Source organism: Neovison vison, chromosome 13, assembly GCF_020171115.1.
Source record: "Neovison vison isolate M4711 chromosome 13, ASM_NN_V1, whole genome shotgun sequence".
In the NCBI taxonomy this organism is placed as follows: domain Eukaryota; kingdom Metazoa; phylum Chordata; class Mammalia; order Carnivora; family Mustelidae; genus Neogale; species Neogale vison.
In genome coordinates, this window is record NC_058103.1 from 149,635,357 (window position 1) to 149,652,925 (window position 17,569).

The 17,569-nt window shown below is 44.5% G+C and overlaps 1 protein-coding gene across 2 annotated transcripts; it reads right to left on the bottom strand.

Moving 5' to 3' along the window:
• Positions 1 to 1,264: 1,264 nt before the first annotated feature.
• SAXO2 (stabilizer of axonemal microtubules 2) lies at positions 1,265 to 17,529 on the bottom strand. 2 transcript variants are annotated; one of them, XM_044231028.1, is made up of 4 exons: positions 17,442 to 17,529; positions 14,477 to 14,656; positions 9,083 to 9,285; positions 1,265 to 2,331 (listed from the first exon to the last, which is right to left on the bottom strand). In XM_044231028.1, the coding sequence occupies exons 1-4, from the start codon at positions 17,477 to 17,479 to the stop codon at positions 1,388 to 1,390; spliced, it is 1,365 nt and encodes a 454-aa protein (XP_044086963.1). In that variant the 5' UTR covers positions 17,480 to 17,529; the 3' UTR covers positions 1,265 to 1,387. The 2 variants fall into 2 exon arrangements, with proteins under 2 accessions (XP_044086963.1, XP_044086964.1); XM_044231029.1 differs by lacking the exons at positions 14,477 to 14,656; positions 17,442 to 17,529 and adding an exon at positions 7,829 to 7,964 and having other exon boundaries at positions 9,083 to 9,119.
• Between the last annotated feature and the right edge of the window lie 40 nt (positions 17,530 to 17,569).

Sequence of the window (17,569 nt, forward strand, 5' to 3'; positions counted from 1 at the left end):
TCACTTACTGGGATCATTTCTCCCCTCCCTTATTAGCACTTAGTTCACACTGGAGAAGAAGGACGTAACTTTGCCCCACCCTGAGCCTGCCCCTGCTTCTGAACCCTGAACCCTAATGGCCATTAGGTACGTCCTTACCCAAGGTTATCCAGAAGATTCTTCACCGCTGTCGGTCATTTCTAAAACTACTCTAACAAATACCTTTTTCCTTCCCATAAGTACTGCCTTTCAAACCATGTTCTTCTCTGCATCCAAGCGCTCCTTTATCTGGAACGAGATCGCTGGTGCTTGTGGGGCTGGAGAGGACAAGACTCTTCAGGAATCCAACTACTCCTAAGCTTAGAGCAAATTCGGTCATTTTACAATCCTTGCCTCAGGCCAGAAAAATGAGTAGTGAGTAGGTTAGTTACCTTACTCTGAAAATGGAGAAAACAGGTACAAAACGAGATTAAGGGACTTAGTGTGAATGCCTGACATTTGCTTAGCACTTTTGCTTTTGGGTTACAATGACTTGTACGATCTGATGCTCAAAACGCTCATTTGTGAACTAAGCAGAGCAGATGTCCTTTTAAGAGTGGAGATATTGGGGCTCAAAGACGTGAGTCATTGGCCAGGGTGATGTCACCGGGACCCCAGCTCAGAGCCTCGACTCCCAGCCCACAGACCCCTTGCTGGTTGCACCAGAGTTCCTCTTATGACCTTGAACATGGTGAGGGGCAGTGTCCGCCCCAGCGCCACCAACCACAGTGCACTGCGTCGATGCCCTGGAGGCTGAGGACATGAAGACCACTGTCTTGGATGAGGAATCCATGCGTCATTTTCAGAGGTGGGCCAGACGGTCCTGATGTCCTTGATACATGAAAACTGCATGTGAGTAACTGTGTAGTTGCCATAATTAAAAATGTATGGGAACATGATAATAGACTGGAGGCAAGCAGCCAAACAGGAGGTTGGGGATTAAAGTAGTGCAGTTGGGAATGTCCATGATTCAACTTTCAGAATAGTGTAGTAAAGGACAATCTTGGTAAAAGAGCAATATAAAACGGATTTTAACGTCCTTATTTCTTATAATTAATTTTGCAAATTCATTTTGGAAGATTTAAAAATGATTTGTTTTAGCTCTCCCATAAATTATTTTGACTATATAAAATTGGCTTTGGGGTGCCTAGGTGGCCCCGCCGGTCAAGCATCCAATTCTCAATTTCAGCTCAGGTCATGATCTCAGGACTGTGAGATCAAGCCCCATGTCAGCTCTGTGCTGGGCTTGGAGCCTACATAAGATTCTCTCTCTCCCTCTTCCCCTTTCCTCTAAAACAAACAAACAAACTCTGGCTTTTCCCTTAGAAAACCAGTATCTGTTAGCTTCCTTTTAAACATGATTTGATGATTAGAAGGCCTCCACTATGGGCGTGACCTTGCGGAAGAATTTATGACCTTGAGAATTTGTATTTTCAAAGATATAGCCTGGAGGAGAAGGATAGCTAGCAGGGCAGACTTCCTGTTTCTTCGGTGTGTACTCTGTAGAGTACATGGTGGCGTCGTCGAACGGAGCAGAACTCTGAAGCAGAGCATGCGCGGGTTTGCAGCTCTCCGTCCGAATCAGCTCGTGGGGCACATAGTGAGACCTGAAAGTGCTCCAACCATCGAATCTTCCAGATGGGTTGGAAATCTGCTGCTGCTGCTTAATGAGACCTTGACGACAGCATTCCCAGGCTGGAAAATCTTCCTTTGTGGTGCTTTTTCCTTGAAAAGGGACATTGTTACATTTTCTCTGAGAAACTGGCCTGATGGGACTAACACGTTTGGTCTGATAGGGAACATAGTCGAGATGGCTTGTGCTGTTTAGCTGCATGGTACCTGCAGGCGGGACATACTCCTGTGGTTTCTTGACTTCGGGTGGTGGGATTTCCCATGGTTGGAAGCTTTCGCGGAATTCCGTGCTTCCTTCAAAATGAGCATTTTGGGTCACTCTGGTGTATGGAGGTCTGCAGATTTTCGCAGTTTCACCAGGAAGACCCTGAAAGTCATATCGGTGAGTTGTGAGATCCTCAAAGGGTTGACTGGTTGGCTTGTACACTTCTTTTGGCCTTGCAAACTTGAGTTCTAGCTGATAAGGTACATAATCAAGGCGATGACTTGTATCACCATCAAAAGGGACTGTAGAATGTTTGACCACGGGGCTGGGTTTAAAACTTTGCCTGGGCTTTATCTCCTGAGGAGCATAGTCATCCTGAAATGTGGTTGAATTTCCAAATTTCACGGTGGGGGGGTGGTAAGCTTGTTCTGGTTTATAAAGGTCAATTTTCTGAATGTCCCAAGCTCTATAATCATCTTGAAATTTAAAAAAAGAGAGCATTTAAAATACTGCATAAAACAACCATCTTCTAAAAATAATGACTCACTTCCCTCATTCCCAAACTTCCCTTCCATTTCCTTCAGAAATCTGAACACTAATCAAGTCTGAAGTTGCTCAGATTCCCCTGATTTGTGTTTTCTTCATATCCACCTTCCTCTTCCCATCTCCCCACATTAGTGCAAAGAATTTCTACTTCTAGATTTACCTGAATACACAACAAGGGAATGGAACATCTGAGCTTGGGTTGTTGATGGTTTTTGAAAGCCTGTGTTTTGGGTAAAGACAGAGTGTAGGAGATTATGGTTGCATTTTCCAGGAACTGGTTGGGATTTTCACCATAACGCATGAAATGAAAAGAAACCACTTATTTATGGAGCATAAGAAATAACACAGAGGACATGGGGAGATGGAGAGAAAAAGGGAGTTGAGGGAAACTGGAAGGGGAGATGAACCATGAGAGACTATGGACTCTAAAAAACAATCTGAGAGTTTTGAAGGGGTCGGGGGTGGGAAGTTGGGTGAGCCTGGTGGTGAGTATTATGGAGGGCATGTGTTGTATGGAGCACTGGGTGTGGTGCATAAACAATGAATTCTGGTACACTGAAAAGAAATTAAGAAAATAAAAAATAATTTAAAAAAGAAAAGAAACCATAAAATCTACTGATTAACATAAAATCAAAGGCCCTGATGTGTGGAAAAAAGTGATGAGGATATTATTCTTTGCCTTGGAGGGACTCCTCAAATGAAAGAGAATTTCAACCCATTATACTGTAGGAAAGCCTACCAGACTCCCTGAGCAAACCTACAGAATAACTTGTACTATCCCAGAAATATCATTGCCTTCAGCTTCAGCTTTTCAGAAAATGGACTTCAAGGTATCATCAAAAGACAGTTTATAGCAGCAATGGCCACAGTCGCCAAACTATGGAAAGAACCAAGATGCCCTTCAACGGATGAATGGATAAGGAAGATGTGGTCCATATACACTATGGAGTATTATGCCTCCATCAGAAAGGATGAATACCCAACTTTTGTAGCAATATGGACGGGACTGAAAGAGATTATGCTGAGTGAAATCAGTCAAGCAGAGAGAGTCAATTATCATATGGTTTCACTTATTTGTGGAGCATAACAAATAGCATGGAGGACAAGGGGTATTAGAGAGGAGTAGGGAATTTGGGTAAATTGGAAGGGGAGGTGAACCATGAGAGACTATGGACTCTGAAAAACAATCTGAGGGGTTTGAAGTGGCGGGGGGGTGGGAGGTTGGGGTACTAGGTGGTGGGTATTATAGAGGGCACGGCTTGCATGGAGCACTGGGTGTGGTGAAAAAATAATGAATACTGTTTTTCTGAAAATAAATAAATTGAAAAAAAAAAAAAAAAAGACAGAGGGCCATCTAGAGGCTAGAGGCCTGAACTGAGTGCTTTTAAACATACCAGAAATTGTATGTAGAATTTAGAAGTGAATACCAGAGCTAAGTCTAAGATTTAGGGTTAATACCTTAATTCTGCTTCTTGTGGCATACATAGACCATGGATCAAAAACTGAAGTACTTATATTTCAACCAAGGGTTATTTAGTTTTTTTATTTCTAGATGAGAAAGATAGAAAGCTAAGAAATACTGTGGAATTGACTTCACCCAAAAAGATGTACACCAAAGGTTAATTTATAAAAGACAGAAGTTATACAAGATATTTTAGAGTCTAGACAAAGTTCATGTAATGTCTATTGGAAAGGCCAAAACTCAAATGCTTTTTATGTGGATTTACTCTCTCCTTTGGAGAGAAAAATCCCTCACTCACAGACATTTCTGGCCCAATGACCAAGTTGTGGAGCAAATGGTTACCTCTACCTTATCAACCTACTGATGTTCGTATGAGAGTGGATGTGTGGACCAAGAGCAGACAATCTTCAGGCCAGTAGAGACAGACAAAACAGCCTGGCAAGAAGAGATGAGCTGGGTAAGCCATTCTTGTTCTTGTGAACCCAAATTTGAAAATATGGAAACAGGTGAAAGTAGGAGATAATCTAAAGTATGTCATGACATAGTAGTTTGCTCTCATCTGAACAGCTTTAAGCCCATGAGGTGTCTGGATGTGTTTGCTCACCATGAATGTCTGTATGCAGACCTCCATCCCCATCCTTATACAATGAGCTGTTCAAGGTTCCTCTTTGAAGAGAAAAGTCTTGAGTTGCACATTGTTAGTTCTCTTCCTTGGTATTTGGAACCTGTTCCCTATGACATCTTATAGCACCAAGCCAGGGGGCTTCACCCTGAGGATTTCTTTCTCAATCTATATCTCATCAAACAATCCCCATGGTTTTAATACTTCCTGTAAGCTGATGGCTTCCAAAGGTAGAATCTCCATTCCAGACTTCCTTTTGAACATACATATCTTCCCCCCATACATATCTTCCTACTAGGTATCTCTATTTCAAGAGGAAAATTGACACTTTGTATGCTCCAAATGAATTATCAATCTTGGAGTTCTAATTTAAATTTTTATTTCATTTACATTTAATGTAATGAATGATCTAGTTGAGTTTATGTTGGCTATATTGCTATTTGCTTCTTTCTCAAATGTTCTTTGTTCCCTCACCCCTTATTTTCTGCCTTCTTTTGGATAAATGGTATTTTTATTATTCCATTTCCTCTGTTAGCATTTTAATTATAACTTATTTTAGAATAAAAATGCATTTTTGACTTATTAGGGTATCTTTTTGGCCTACTTGAATTTAAATTGGTATTTTTACCACTTTTAGAGCAGTGTAAGAAACTTTCAATGGTGTAATTCCATTTACACCCTCCTGTCTTCTGTGCTATTATATTTACTTCTATATTTATGTAAAAATATATAATTATTCTTGTGACTCTAAGAAGTCAATATTCTTTTATACGTACCGATAAAGGTACTCTTTCTGTGTGTTTCATTCCTTCCTGGATTTCATGCTGCCCTCTGGAATCATCTTCCTTCAACCTGAAGAATTTTCTTTACTACTTTTTGTAGTATGGTTGGTTAATAACAAATTCTCTGGAGTTTTTGTTTGTTTGTTTGTTTGTTCCTGGAAATATTTTTATTTTATTTTTTGAAGGATATTTTCACTAGGCATAAAATTCTGGGATTTGTTGGGTTTAAAGTTCTAGGTTTTTATTTTGTTTTGTTTTTGTTTTGTTTTTACCCTTTCAACACTTTAAATATGTCACTGCATTATCTTTGGGCTTCCATGGCTTTAGATGTAAAATTAGGTATATTTCTAATTTTTCTTTTCATAATTAATGTGTAGTTTTTCTCTTACTGCTTTTGAGAATTCACCTTCACTTGGTTTTTGAATTTTGATGAAAGTTGCCTAAGTGTGGTATTCTTTGTATTTATCTGTTTGGGGATTTGTTGAGCTTCTTGAATCTGTGGCCTCATTCATTCATCAGTTTTGGAAATTTCTTGACCATCATCTCTCCAGATATTTCCTGACTCTTCATTGGTCTCCTATTTTACCAGATGCTGGGGGTCATGTATAAGTAAACCATAGACATTAAAATCAACGTTATTTTCAACAGGAGAAAGCTTGGTCTTTCCAATTTAGATCACCCTGATCCAATCAGGTGTCGAGCTAGGCTGGTACTCAGAGGCACTTTTAGTTAGACATAGTCTTCCTCTGGCTGAAAGGACAAAAGTTGTGGTATGCTTGTGGTAGAGCCCTCATTCTGTGGGCATTTATCTTCCAAGCACTTACTCCCAAGTAAAGCTGTGGGATCCTTCTGGCCCAGTCTCCTAGGCCATCATACCCCCTACATGCTCAGCAAACATCCTACAAGGAAGACCAGCTATACACCTGGAGGACTGATAGGTTCCAGTGTGTCATACCAGTCCACATGTCACGTGCTCCACTCATTTCCCTTTACCCAGGAGAGTCTTTCTGCTTCTGTCACGCTGTTTTCCACCAAGGCCCTGGTGTGACCAGTGCTCCAGAGAAGTAAACAGCTGGCTATCGTAGCTTGCCGTCTTGGCAAGTTAATTTGTTTCCACAGCTGTCTAATGCCATTACAGAGATTTCATACACTTTAAAAAATTATACATATTTTTAGCTATTGCAGTGGAAATAATGGCTTTCTGCCATTTTAATATATCCTCCCTGGAAACGGAACTCAAGCATTTTTAGCAGCTATGAGAAAAATGTTAAGCACTTCAGTCTGGTAATCAGTGCTTCAAAGTCTGATCTCTACCTGCATTTATAGAATTATACCCCAATCTCTTAGTTCCTGAAATCCTCTGTTTACAGAACAACCCCTTTATTTTTCTGGCTCTGTCCATTTTTGTTCATTTCATCCTAGTTTTTGTGTTGTCTCTCCCTCTCCTATAGATCAATACTTACTGGTCAGGCTGGCCTGAATCTTGTTCAGTCTAAATTTTTGAAACATGACTTGTTCCATTAATTTTCTAGTGAATTATCCTCCTCCCTAGTGATAACACATTTATTTATTGCTACTATGGTTAATTTTTTATGGTCCTATCGCTTCTTTTCCTCAACCATAAAGTATCTGTTAATAACCACGCTCAGTTCAGATCTCTGTATTCCCTACAGTGCCTAGCACAGAGCAGAGTATCGCTTAAAACATTTACCAACTCCAGTGCCAGTCTGTTCTCATCATCTACATTTCAGTATAAATGACTTTCTAACCTGAGGCTGCTGGGGGCAGATCGGTTTCTGTCTAAGATTGACCTGTCTCATAGAACTGCGCCTCCACAATCTAGATGCTCCCTTCTCACCGCAGCCCTGCAGGGGTTCCTCGTCCTTTCTCTTTACCCCCTCTGTCTTTCCTCTGTTCTCTGATTCTTGGTAGTTAGTGAGAGTCTCTAATCATCCTTGAGTTCTCACCAGTTACTGACCTGTCCTTAAACAGTTATCTACAAAACCTAGATCATCACACAGAATGAGTACTGCCTTGGCCCTTACGATCTCATCTCATGCTTCCATACCTGGAAATATTTCCTCACTAGAAAAGGTCAGAAGCGAGCAAGCCAGAGGGACCCCAGGAACACTGGATTATGGGAGTGGAAGGATGGAAATCTACAGGAAACCCAGGTAATGAGAAGTTAGAATGTGTGTGTGATGTGTAATTGTCACAGCATCAGGACAATATTACTGATATTTTTTGATAGATTTTGTAGGACAAAAAAGAAAAGAAATTCCTACTGTGGTTGTTAAAATACCAGTTGTTTTCACCAAACAACTTTATGTCAAGTTGTTACAGCAGTATCTGACCTCCTGTGCATACCAGGAGATACAGACCTGTAATTGTTTTATGCTAAATTGCATTATAACAATATACTTGCTGACCGTGTACATTGTCTTCGAACTTTGCTCCTTGTGTAGCATCTTATGTGCCCACAGCCAGAAGGATGAAAGCACAAGGTTCCCGACCACCCTACTTCTAGATCATAGCGAACCGGTAAACATGCGTTTACTTACCCATTGAACTGGTAAGGGCGATATTTGAAGAATACATACGAGTTCAGCTGCTGTCTATTTAAACTGTAAACCACTGCTTTTATTGTGGGTGACATCAATTTTATAAAAGGGCTTTATATGAGGACATACCACTCAGCTGTATCACATAATGAAAAGGATACACACTTAAGTATGCAATTACATTATTAACAAAAAATAATAGGTACTAATAAGATACCTTTTTTTTTTTTTTTAAAAGGTCCCACTCTCCAAGAGCAATAGGGTATTTTAAAATCGGGTTGATTTTTGGAAAGAAACTAGCCATACATTGTCCAACCCCTGGCTCTTCCGAGTCAGCTGTCGACAGGGAGAAGGTGTTCGCACGCTTCTTCCATGCTGAATATCTTAGAGAAGCCGGTCTGCTAAGTGGTGGCCCAACATTGTTACAGGGTGGATAAGCCTCTTTTATTCCGAGTTCAGTATCGGGAAGCACCTGCTTTATCCTTCACCCTAGTCTTTATCACTATAAAGGGAGTATTTGGCTCTCTGACTGCTAACACTTTTGCTGTATCAGTTGGCTCAGAACTTAAATGGTTAAGAGGGTTGCTATTTATTTGACCTTCTGAAAGACTCCAGTACACTCAGTAGAGTTCCAACTTGTTCTGGAACGGAGGGAAAGGAGCAGTGCCAAATCAATGTGGTGTGATGTGACATAATGCTTGCGCAATGGCATCCTTTGTGTTTACGGGTGACCCTTTGAACAACACAGGAGTTAGGGGCCTTGCTCCCCTATGTAGTCAAAAATCTGTACAGAACTTTGACTCCCCAAAACTACCACTGGCCTGCTGTTGGCTAGACACTTCAACAGTAGCATAACAGTCAACATATATTTTGTATATTCTTACAGTGAAGTAAGCTAGAGAAAAGAAAAGGTTATGAAAATCATAAGGAAGAGAAAATACATTTACAGGACTGGACTATATTTATCGAAAAGAGTACACATACGCAGATCAAACCACATTGTTTGTGGGTCAACTGTGTATGTTTTTAGGTAGAAAAAATGAATTATGTGGCTAAATTTGGATAAAAATCCAGGTCTTTGAGGTCTCAATCAGGCAAATGGTCTTTTTGTTGCTATACTATGTGGACCAAAACAAAAAAAGTGTTCCTAAGCCATGAGAGCTAAGTTTGGCAACGCCCCAAATTAGGATTGGACATTGGATGGAAATGAGCCTTAGTTTTTTGGGCTCTTTCACTTTCAAAATGGCAAGTTACCTTTATAGGTTGGGACAGTGTCCACCTTTCCTTGTTTAACTCGTCGTCTCTCCAGAGGCCGGACGATGGCCACAGGCTGCACTTTGTAAGAATTGAAGTCCCGTTTGTAGGTGGTGCCAAGATCAATCTCCCCCTGCTTTGGTTTGTATTCTTCTGGCACGTGGCGAGGCTGTTTGACTATCTCATAAGGACGATAATCCGATCTGAAATATATAAGTTTAAAACATAGCCTCACAGGTTCTTTTATTTCTAGTTATCCCAAAGTAGTATTGAAATTTTCAAGGTTTATTTCAGTTGAAATTCCAAGAAGATATTAAAATGGTGTAGTTGTTAAACTACTGAAGAGAAGTCATTTCATTCCTTTATGTCCTGTCTAGTGACTAACGTCTTAAGAAATATGTCAAAAATCCCAGTTTTCAAACATCATTAGGATGTGGATCTTCAGCTGATTGGATCTTACATAAATAACATCTTTATTTTTTAAAGATTTTATTTATTTATTTGACAGACGGAGATCACAAGCAGGCAGAGAGACAGGCAGAGAGAGGGGGAAGCAGGCACCCTGCCGAGCAGAGAGCCCGATGTGGGGCTCAGTCCCAGGACCCTGGGATCATGACCTGAGCTGAAGGCAGAGGCTTAACCCACTGAGCCACCCTGGGGCCCACATAAATAACATCTTTAAGTAATTTAGATTTTTCCTAACATGGAAGGAAATCTTAGGTGAAAGATTTAATGAGTCTAAGGAAAAAAATTTAAATATATCCCCTGGGTCTACTTTGTCAAAATCCTTATTCATCGTAATTAAAAACTAAGCTCTTTGGGCATGCTCCCCTTTTACTGAAATCATGCCATCTTCCTGTTTATTATTAAATAATCAATTAGATAAATTATTAACGTCTAAACTTTAGCCTTCAGTCGTAAATCACATTCATGATATGGATGTGATTCTGACTCATCTTCGGACCCGCGAGAAGCCTTGCCATGGATGAGAGCCATAGTGCAGTCCAGCCACCATGGGCATGCTAGAACATTCTGTGGCGGAAATGGTCCTGCAGACACTGGGGCTGTCTGGTGGGTACAGACCCAGAGTGACCAGATGGCCTGGGTCCACATCCTGGCTCTGTCGTTCACTGGATGCATGACCTTGGGCAACTTAGTTAAGCTGGCCAGGCCCCCCAACTAACTTGGGCAACTTAGTTAAGCTGGCGAGGACAATCATGTCATCTAGCTCACGGGGCTGTGTTACGGACGCTTACACACGTGAGCACATGCGTACGAGAGCTTGGTACACAGTAAGGGCAACAGGTCAGCTACTGCTGTTATGACTACACGTCTTCAAAACTGTGTTTTTTCTGGTGAGCTCTACTGACCGTGTCCCTCATTTTATCGGTTTAAGTCACCTTGTATTAATCACTATTTTCAATTTACGTCCCCACGCTCCTAAAACCAAAAGCCTCGCTGACTCCCTTCTCCTTCTCAGGATATGATTTTCTAGACTTGGCTCCTCTTCCTCAGCCCCATCCACCCATGTCCGGCCGGGGTCCAGTGCTGCCTGACGGGCCACAGTGACTTCTCTGTGACTGAGTCCCTTGGACGTCTGTCGTCCTCTTCCCCGATGGGCATTACTGCCCACTCCCTGTCTCCAGGACACTCTCTCCTCCTGCCTCCCTGCTGGTTTCTCCTGAGTCTCTGATGCAGCTTCGTCCCCGTCCCCCTCTCCTCAGCCACCAACTGCCAGGGGCTTCTCAGCACTTGGGCCTGTTCTCGTTCCTCTTCTCCTGCAGTGCTCCCCGCCTCCCCCACCCGAAGACAGCTCGACTCCCACAACTTCCATTCCTCCCGAAACAGAAATGATGCACCAATTTCTCTCTCCGCTCGGACCCTTCTCTGAGCTCCCTACCCGTACTTGCAGAACCTCCCATGCCCCCAGCAGACCTGGTCCGTTTGCTGGTGCCCATCGTAGCGAAGGGCATCACCGCAGGGACCCCGCTCTCGTCCCTCACACCACGGCTCCCTCCCGTAGCTGCCCCTTCCTCAACTCCCATCACCTTCCCCTCCTAAATCCCTCGCAGATCTCACCGTTTTCTCCATCATTACCACGACAGTCCAAACTCCCACAATAGCTCATTCGCATCAAATCAACAATGCCTAAACTCATTTATCTGTGTCCACTCCAGCTTCTCTCTGTCTTTCCTCATCTGGTGCCCAAAGGGATCCTTTCACATGCGAATCGGACAAGTCCTTCCTCCCCTGAGCGGCCTGGCCTCTTCCTTAACCCCCTTCTCCACCCCCTCAAAACACAAGCAAGCAGGCAGGCAGACAACTGAGCAGGACAAGAAACCTTCAGTGGCCTCTTACTGCTCTAAGGACAGAAAACACCACATGTGGCCCCTTCGCTGGTCGCTTCCTCTTGCTTTCTGCGATTTCCTTTCCTATCTCCTGCAGCCAACTGCTTCACACCGTTCAGGATTCCGCGCAGGAACCCATCAGAATCCGACAGGAGGACACAGGCGGTAACCTCCTCAGCACCGGCCACAGCAACCTCTTTCAAGGTATGTCCCAAAGGCACAGGAAACAAAAGCGAAAATGAACTTTTGGGACTTCATCAAGATCATTTCCCTGATAAAGTCAAATCTTTTATTCTGCCTCTCAAGTCACCCCGTGCCTATCCTTCATGGATTTTCTCCCCGGAGCGATTTTGTGTTTGTTTTGAGGGACGTGTTGCCCCCCTCACTAGACCGCAGCACCCGGGAGCACAGCCACCCCAATCCCCTGACCGCTCTATCCCCGGGGCTCAGCACCGTGCCCGACACTTAACAGGCCCTTACTAAGTATTATTTAAGAGATAAATAGGAGAAATCACATACCTCTTATTCTCAAGACATCTGAGTTGTTCTTTGTTCTTCCCGAATACCAGCTAGAGGGACAGAGGCTAAAATGCAATCAGGGAGTGGAAGAATCGGGGAGAGGATGGAGAGAAAGCTTAGAAGGCTTGGTTTCCCTGGTTAGAGTAAATGTTGGGAAGTGTACCGCCACACCCAAAGCAGCTTTCTGTGGAGGAGGGTAATGGGTAAATGCACCCGTAGTCATCGGATGTGTCCCCAAACACAGGACACGTCCACAGCCATCCTTCCAGGGCAGGCTCCCCGCCAACTCTGCGGTCCTCGAACCGCACTGAACGTACTGATGTGCGTCTAGACACCTGCTCCGCACACAGTCTCGTCCTCCAGTCTCGCGGAGCATCCGATGACCCTTTACTCTCTGTGCGGATACATCGGCTTCCTGCTGCCTGGTCAGCACAGCCGACAGGAGGGAGTGAGGGAAGAGCTCTAGACCCCCGGGGTGAGGCTCTGGGAAGTACCGCCGGTTCCCCAGTCAAAATACAAAGAAAAGATGCAATGTTTTCCTCACTGTAGACATGATGATTTAAGAAATGGAAATTTTAGTTTTATTGGCATAATTAGACTCTTTGGGAGTTGGGAGACCCTTTTCTTTCTTTTGGTGTTGTTCCTTTGGTTGGTTGTTTTTTGTCTTTTGGGTTTTTTTGTTGTTTTTTTTTTTAAACTATGAAGGGGTACTGAACAAGTCAACTGCCAAACCCAGAATTGAAAAGCAATTACCTTTTTAAAGAAAGACATGGCACGTTATACTTTCCCAATTTCAATATTTAGAACTAGTTAAATGCAAAATAGTAAAAATTGTGAAATCTCCATTGAGCCATTAAGGCACGGAGGCAGAAGGAACGGTGCGGAGAAGGAAAAGGAGCAACCACGCCCATTTGCTCTTCTCAGTTATTCCGTTTCTTCATCTCGTTCGCTTTCGTGGGTGTCTTGTTTACTTGTCTGCAGTTTTGTTTTCCAACTGCCACTCCCACAGGCCCTCGAGCCGCGGCAGGGCGCAGTCCTTCCCTATGTCCCAAGTCCCACCAGCGGTCAGTACTAGTACCTGACCCTTTTCACTGGGAGACGGCGACAGAATGACCAGCGATGCTGGTTAAAAATGCAGATTCCTGGGGTCCACTCCGTTATCTATTGACTGTTTTAGGTGGAACTCTGGAATCTGCAATTTTAACCCTTCCAGGTGATTCTAGAGCACACCAAGTCCGAGGGCTGTGGAAGATTTTCAGGTCTGTGCGCGAGCCGCACACCTACAGAAGTCGAGCCGTCAGCGAGGCCCCGTTACTACAAGAGCTGCCTGGACTGTGAAAGGTAGAAGTATCGGACTAAAAGTTGGAAGGTTTCAACCTTGGCTCATGCAAGTAGAATAAGCTCCATCTAAATGATATGAAAACAGGTAATGCGGCAAATTTAATTTATTATAGTGCATTGTAAACCCCCAATTATAGAAATCTGATGTATGCATTCCTTGAAAGCAGAAATCTCTATTTATTGATCTTTTTGTACTTAACATGTAAGACTGGACCTTGAATATGGTGTGCACATTAACAGAATTAGGAAAAGAATTAACCCATTGATGAACATATGAAACAATTAAAAAAAAAAAAAGAGCTAAGTCCAAATGAGGAGTTTAGGCTTAGAAGGATTTTTTTGGGTCTATAATCCACTGAATAAACATTGAGTACCTACTATGTGCTAGCAGGCCTCGTACTAGGTTTCTGGAAGTAGAAAGCTAAGAGAAGAACAGACACAGTCCCTGCTTGCGTGGGCCTCTGGAGTGGATCCATGATGAAGAGGAGGAGGATGCTTTGAGGTCTTACACAGGGACCTGTTACCCAGCCTGAGAACTGGATACACGTGTGTCAGAGGCTTTCAGAGTGATAACTGAGTTAAGATCTGTAGGTTACATGGACATTAAGTGCGGTGAAATTTCCAAGTAAGTAAAATAGTATATTGGAAGGCTCCATGGCAAGGGGATCCTGATATTTTCAAGAAAAGAAAAATGTCCTATGGGATGTAAGCATTAAAGAGCAGAGTGAAAATAAATTAGAAAAGCAATTAAGGACCAAACCATGAAGGGATTTTGAAGGAGGTGATTCGGAGTAGAACTGCATTTCAAAAAGATCATCTCTGAAGGCTGAAGTGTAGGAAACAGATCAGAGATGTAAAAACTCGAGCAGAGACAGAAAAAACAGGAGGTTCCTGTATTTCTCTAGTTGGAGATGACAGTGTAAAAGCAGAAACAACATAAGAGATTTTAAGTGTTTTAAAAAAAATCAATAAAACTTTTCATTTCCCTTTTCCCTTCTTACTTTCTGTCATTCTAACTTAATTTTTGTCTTTCTTTTTTCTTGAGTTGTGTCTTGACTAGTTCCTTGCTTCTTAAAATTTGTTCAACTTTGATCAACTTAATAGTTCACTTTAAAGAGTTAAAAAACTTTATTAAGACCAGAAGAGTTGGGAGAGAAATAGGTAAAGCAGTTAGTTTAATATTTACTTAAATGTTGTTATTCCTTCCATTTTACCACGGCCTGCTCGGAATTCTTGCTTGGGTTTAAGACTCTGAGGTGGAGGAACATTGCCATACGTAGGGTATTTTTCCAAATATTCAGTGGTGGGGCAAGATATGCCAGAATTTTCATAAATCCTTGTGGCTCCACGTGGACAGTGATGTCGCCTGTGCAAACATAAATAAACTGAAAGATTATTCTGACTTCCCAAAATATCTTAGGATAATTGTATCTTAATCAGAGAGACCTTCAATACACACAGAATCTCTAAATTTAAAAGCAGCTTTCCTAAAAAACAAACACAAACACCTTTATTCTGCAATGATATTTATCAAAACAAGAAAAAATGATGTTATATCCTTTGTGGTGGAGACTCTGGTTTCCTCTGACGAAGATTTAGAGGGTTGCCTTGTCCGAAGAAGCTGAAAAGCTCACATGCATGGCTCCCAGAGCCCCCGCCGGCAGGTTCCATGCAATTTAGCTTTCACCTGCTGGACGTTCCCCGGCTACTCCGACTCAGACAGTGCTATCTAGGGAGCGGGGAGAGCCCACCCGGCTGCCGGCAGCATTGTGGAGGTGGGACAGAGAGGCTGGAGCCCTAGTTGTCAGGACGCATTCAGGTTTCCAAGGTGCCTTCCTGATGGACCGGCAGCTCCCTGACCTTGGCGGTAAGGGGTGGTTCTGAGGCCTACAGCTCGGCTGCAGTTTCCTGGTTGTTGGCCGAGGCCGTGGCTCCCTTGGCAGCCCAGTTCTGAGGTGAGATTTTGGGGAATTTTTCCTGAAAAGTTTATTTTGGAAACTGTTTCTTTGGTTCTTCCAACAATTCTGTGAGCCACACATACTCCTTAGTAAGTTCTTTTATTTCTGGGCTCGGCTGCAGTAGATTATATTGTCCATAATGCAGAATCCTGACCAATATATCATAAAAGATGACAGCCCATAGTTGTTGCAGAGAATGGGGTTGACCATTAGGTGTGGACGTTGCAAGATGTGGAAATTGTAAACAGTGAAAAAGTGGGCTGTAGAATATAGTATGATGGTATGCTGCTTCTCTGTTTCCTTTCAGAGGACTTGTAAAGCAAGTCTTAAAGAACATTTGTGGTGGGGACTATGATTATGAGGGATTTTCACTATATTGTACATTTTTTGCCTTGCATTTTCATACCATGCCTCATGTATATTCATTTCATACTCAGAAAAGAAAAAGAAAAAGGAAAACTTCTTAACAAGACAGAAAAACCCAAGCAAACAACAGAAAAGTAACATCCCACAAGACTGAAACAGGTGGTCAGCTTCTCACGTCCCATGTCATCTGGGGACCCGAGCTACGGGCTAGGGCTAAGAGTACAAGCCCAGGGGAGGCTGGATTCAAGGAAAATGCATATGCTGCGCCGAGGCAATCAGAACTGACGAGGACATCGGAGCTCCGGGAACCCTCGGGAAGAACACCCGAGAGATGAGCTGCTCTGCTTGGAGGGTGCTGGACGAGCCGAAGAACTGGGCGCAGAGCAAAGTGAAAACACGGTGTCACGGCTCTTGAAAATTCCAAGTCCGAGGGGTCAAGAGATTCGGGATTGCTGGCCGGCAGCTGAGGCTTTGGGAGAGTCCTGAAGTGACTTAGCACCACAACGGACCTCTTGGGAAGCCCAGGGACATGGTGCTTAGTAGGTCATGCATGGAGGTCCTGCTGGGGGTGCACCGAGTTACAAGGATCAAGCCGAGGCCCTGGAATTTCTCGTCGTTCTTGGTTTTATTTTCCAGCAAAGGCGTACGTTCACCTTATAACACAACAACACTGTAAAGCTTATAAAGGAAAGCAGAAGTCTCCTGGCCCAACGTTTCCAGTCTCTAGGAAAGAAAAAGCTTTCTTTTTTTTTTTTTCCCCCAATTTATTTATTTTCAGAAAAACAGTATTCATTATTTTTCACCACACCCAGTGCTCCATGCAAGCTCTGCCCTCTATAATACCCACCACCTGGTACCCCAACCTCCCACCCCCCCGCCACTTCAAACCCCTCAGACTGTTTTTCAGAGTCCATAGTCTCTCATGGTTCACCTCCCCTTCCAATTTACCCAAATTCCCTACTCCTCTCTAACGCCCCTTGTCCTCCATGCTATTGGTTATGCTCCACAAATGAGTGAAACCATATGATAATTGACTCTCTCTGCTTGACTGATTTCACTCAGCATAATCTCTTCCAGTCCCGTCCATGTTGCTACAAAAGTTGACGATCTCTCCGTTTTAGTTTTTCTGGGGGCTGCGTCGGCTGGTTCATTTTTTTACGTGCGTTGAACATCTTGATTGATCCGCTTAAATGACCTCACAGACAGGAGACGGACTGGCGGACACCACTGCCCTCACTTCCCGCGGTCCCGGGGTCGGGCGTCGGTTCCGCGGCAGGACGCGCTCCCGGCGCGGACGTAGCAGTGCCGGGTCCCCGGGCCAGCCGGGAGGCTGCGGGAGGAGACCGTGTCTACACGGGAGGGAGGTGGTCAGGCGGGCACGCGGGCGCAGTCCGGGTTTCGGGCCGCAGCCCCGCCCCTCTCGGTCGGGCGGGTCCCGACGGGAGCCCAGCCTGGAGCGGCCGCAGCCGCCGTCGGGCCTGGGGGGAGAGCGGCAGGCGGAAGGACGCACCGACGGGCTCAAAGCCCATGCACCGGCCCTGCGTCCTCCTCCTCCCTGTTTCCCCCGGGATGTCCGGAGCGTCCGCTGTCCCGCCGGGATCCGATCGCACCCCCGGGCAGCCGGAGGACCGGCCGCTCCGGCTCCGCAGCCTCTGCCCGACCCGCGGGCGCTCAGCAGGCCGCGGCCGGGGGTCTCAGAGCAGGGGAGGTTCGGCCCCGGAGCCGGGCCCGTGCGAGGGTCGGGCGGAGGCTGCGGAGCCGGAGGCGGCCGCGACGAGGCTGCGGCCACCCGCACCCCGGCGCGCCGCCGCGCTAGCCGTTCCTTACCCGCAGGTGCAGATCTGACACAGGCACCGGCTCCTCATGCTCTCGGCCGACGGCTGCCGCCCCGCCGGCCCTCAGCACGCCCGGCTCCGCGCGGCCCGTCAGGGCAACCCGCGGGCGTCAGGGCAACC

What these genes read in the sequence shown, in the direction of transcription:
- SAXO2 (XM_044231028.1), bottom strand. Translation starts at nt 17,479, where the DNA reads ATGAGGAGCCGGTGCCTGTGTCAGATCTGCACCTGCGG. An exon ending in TGTCAGATCTGCACCTGCGG is followed by an intron (nt 14,657 to 17,441) that starts GTAAGGAACGGC and finishes ATGTTTGCACAG; the next exon opens with GCGACATCACTGTCCACGTG. An exon ending in GAAGGAATAACAACATTTAA is followed by an intron (nt 9,286 to 14,476) that starts GTAAATATTAAA and finishes TATATATTTCAG; the next exon opens with ATCGGATTATCGTCCTTATG.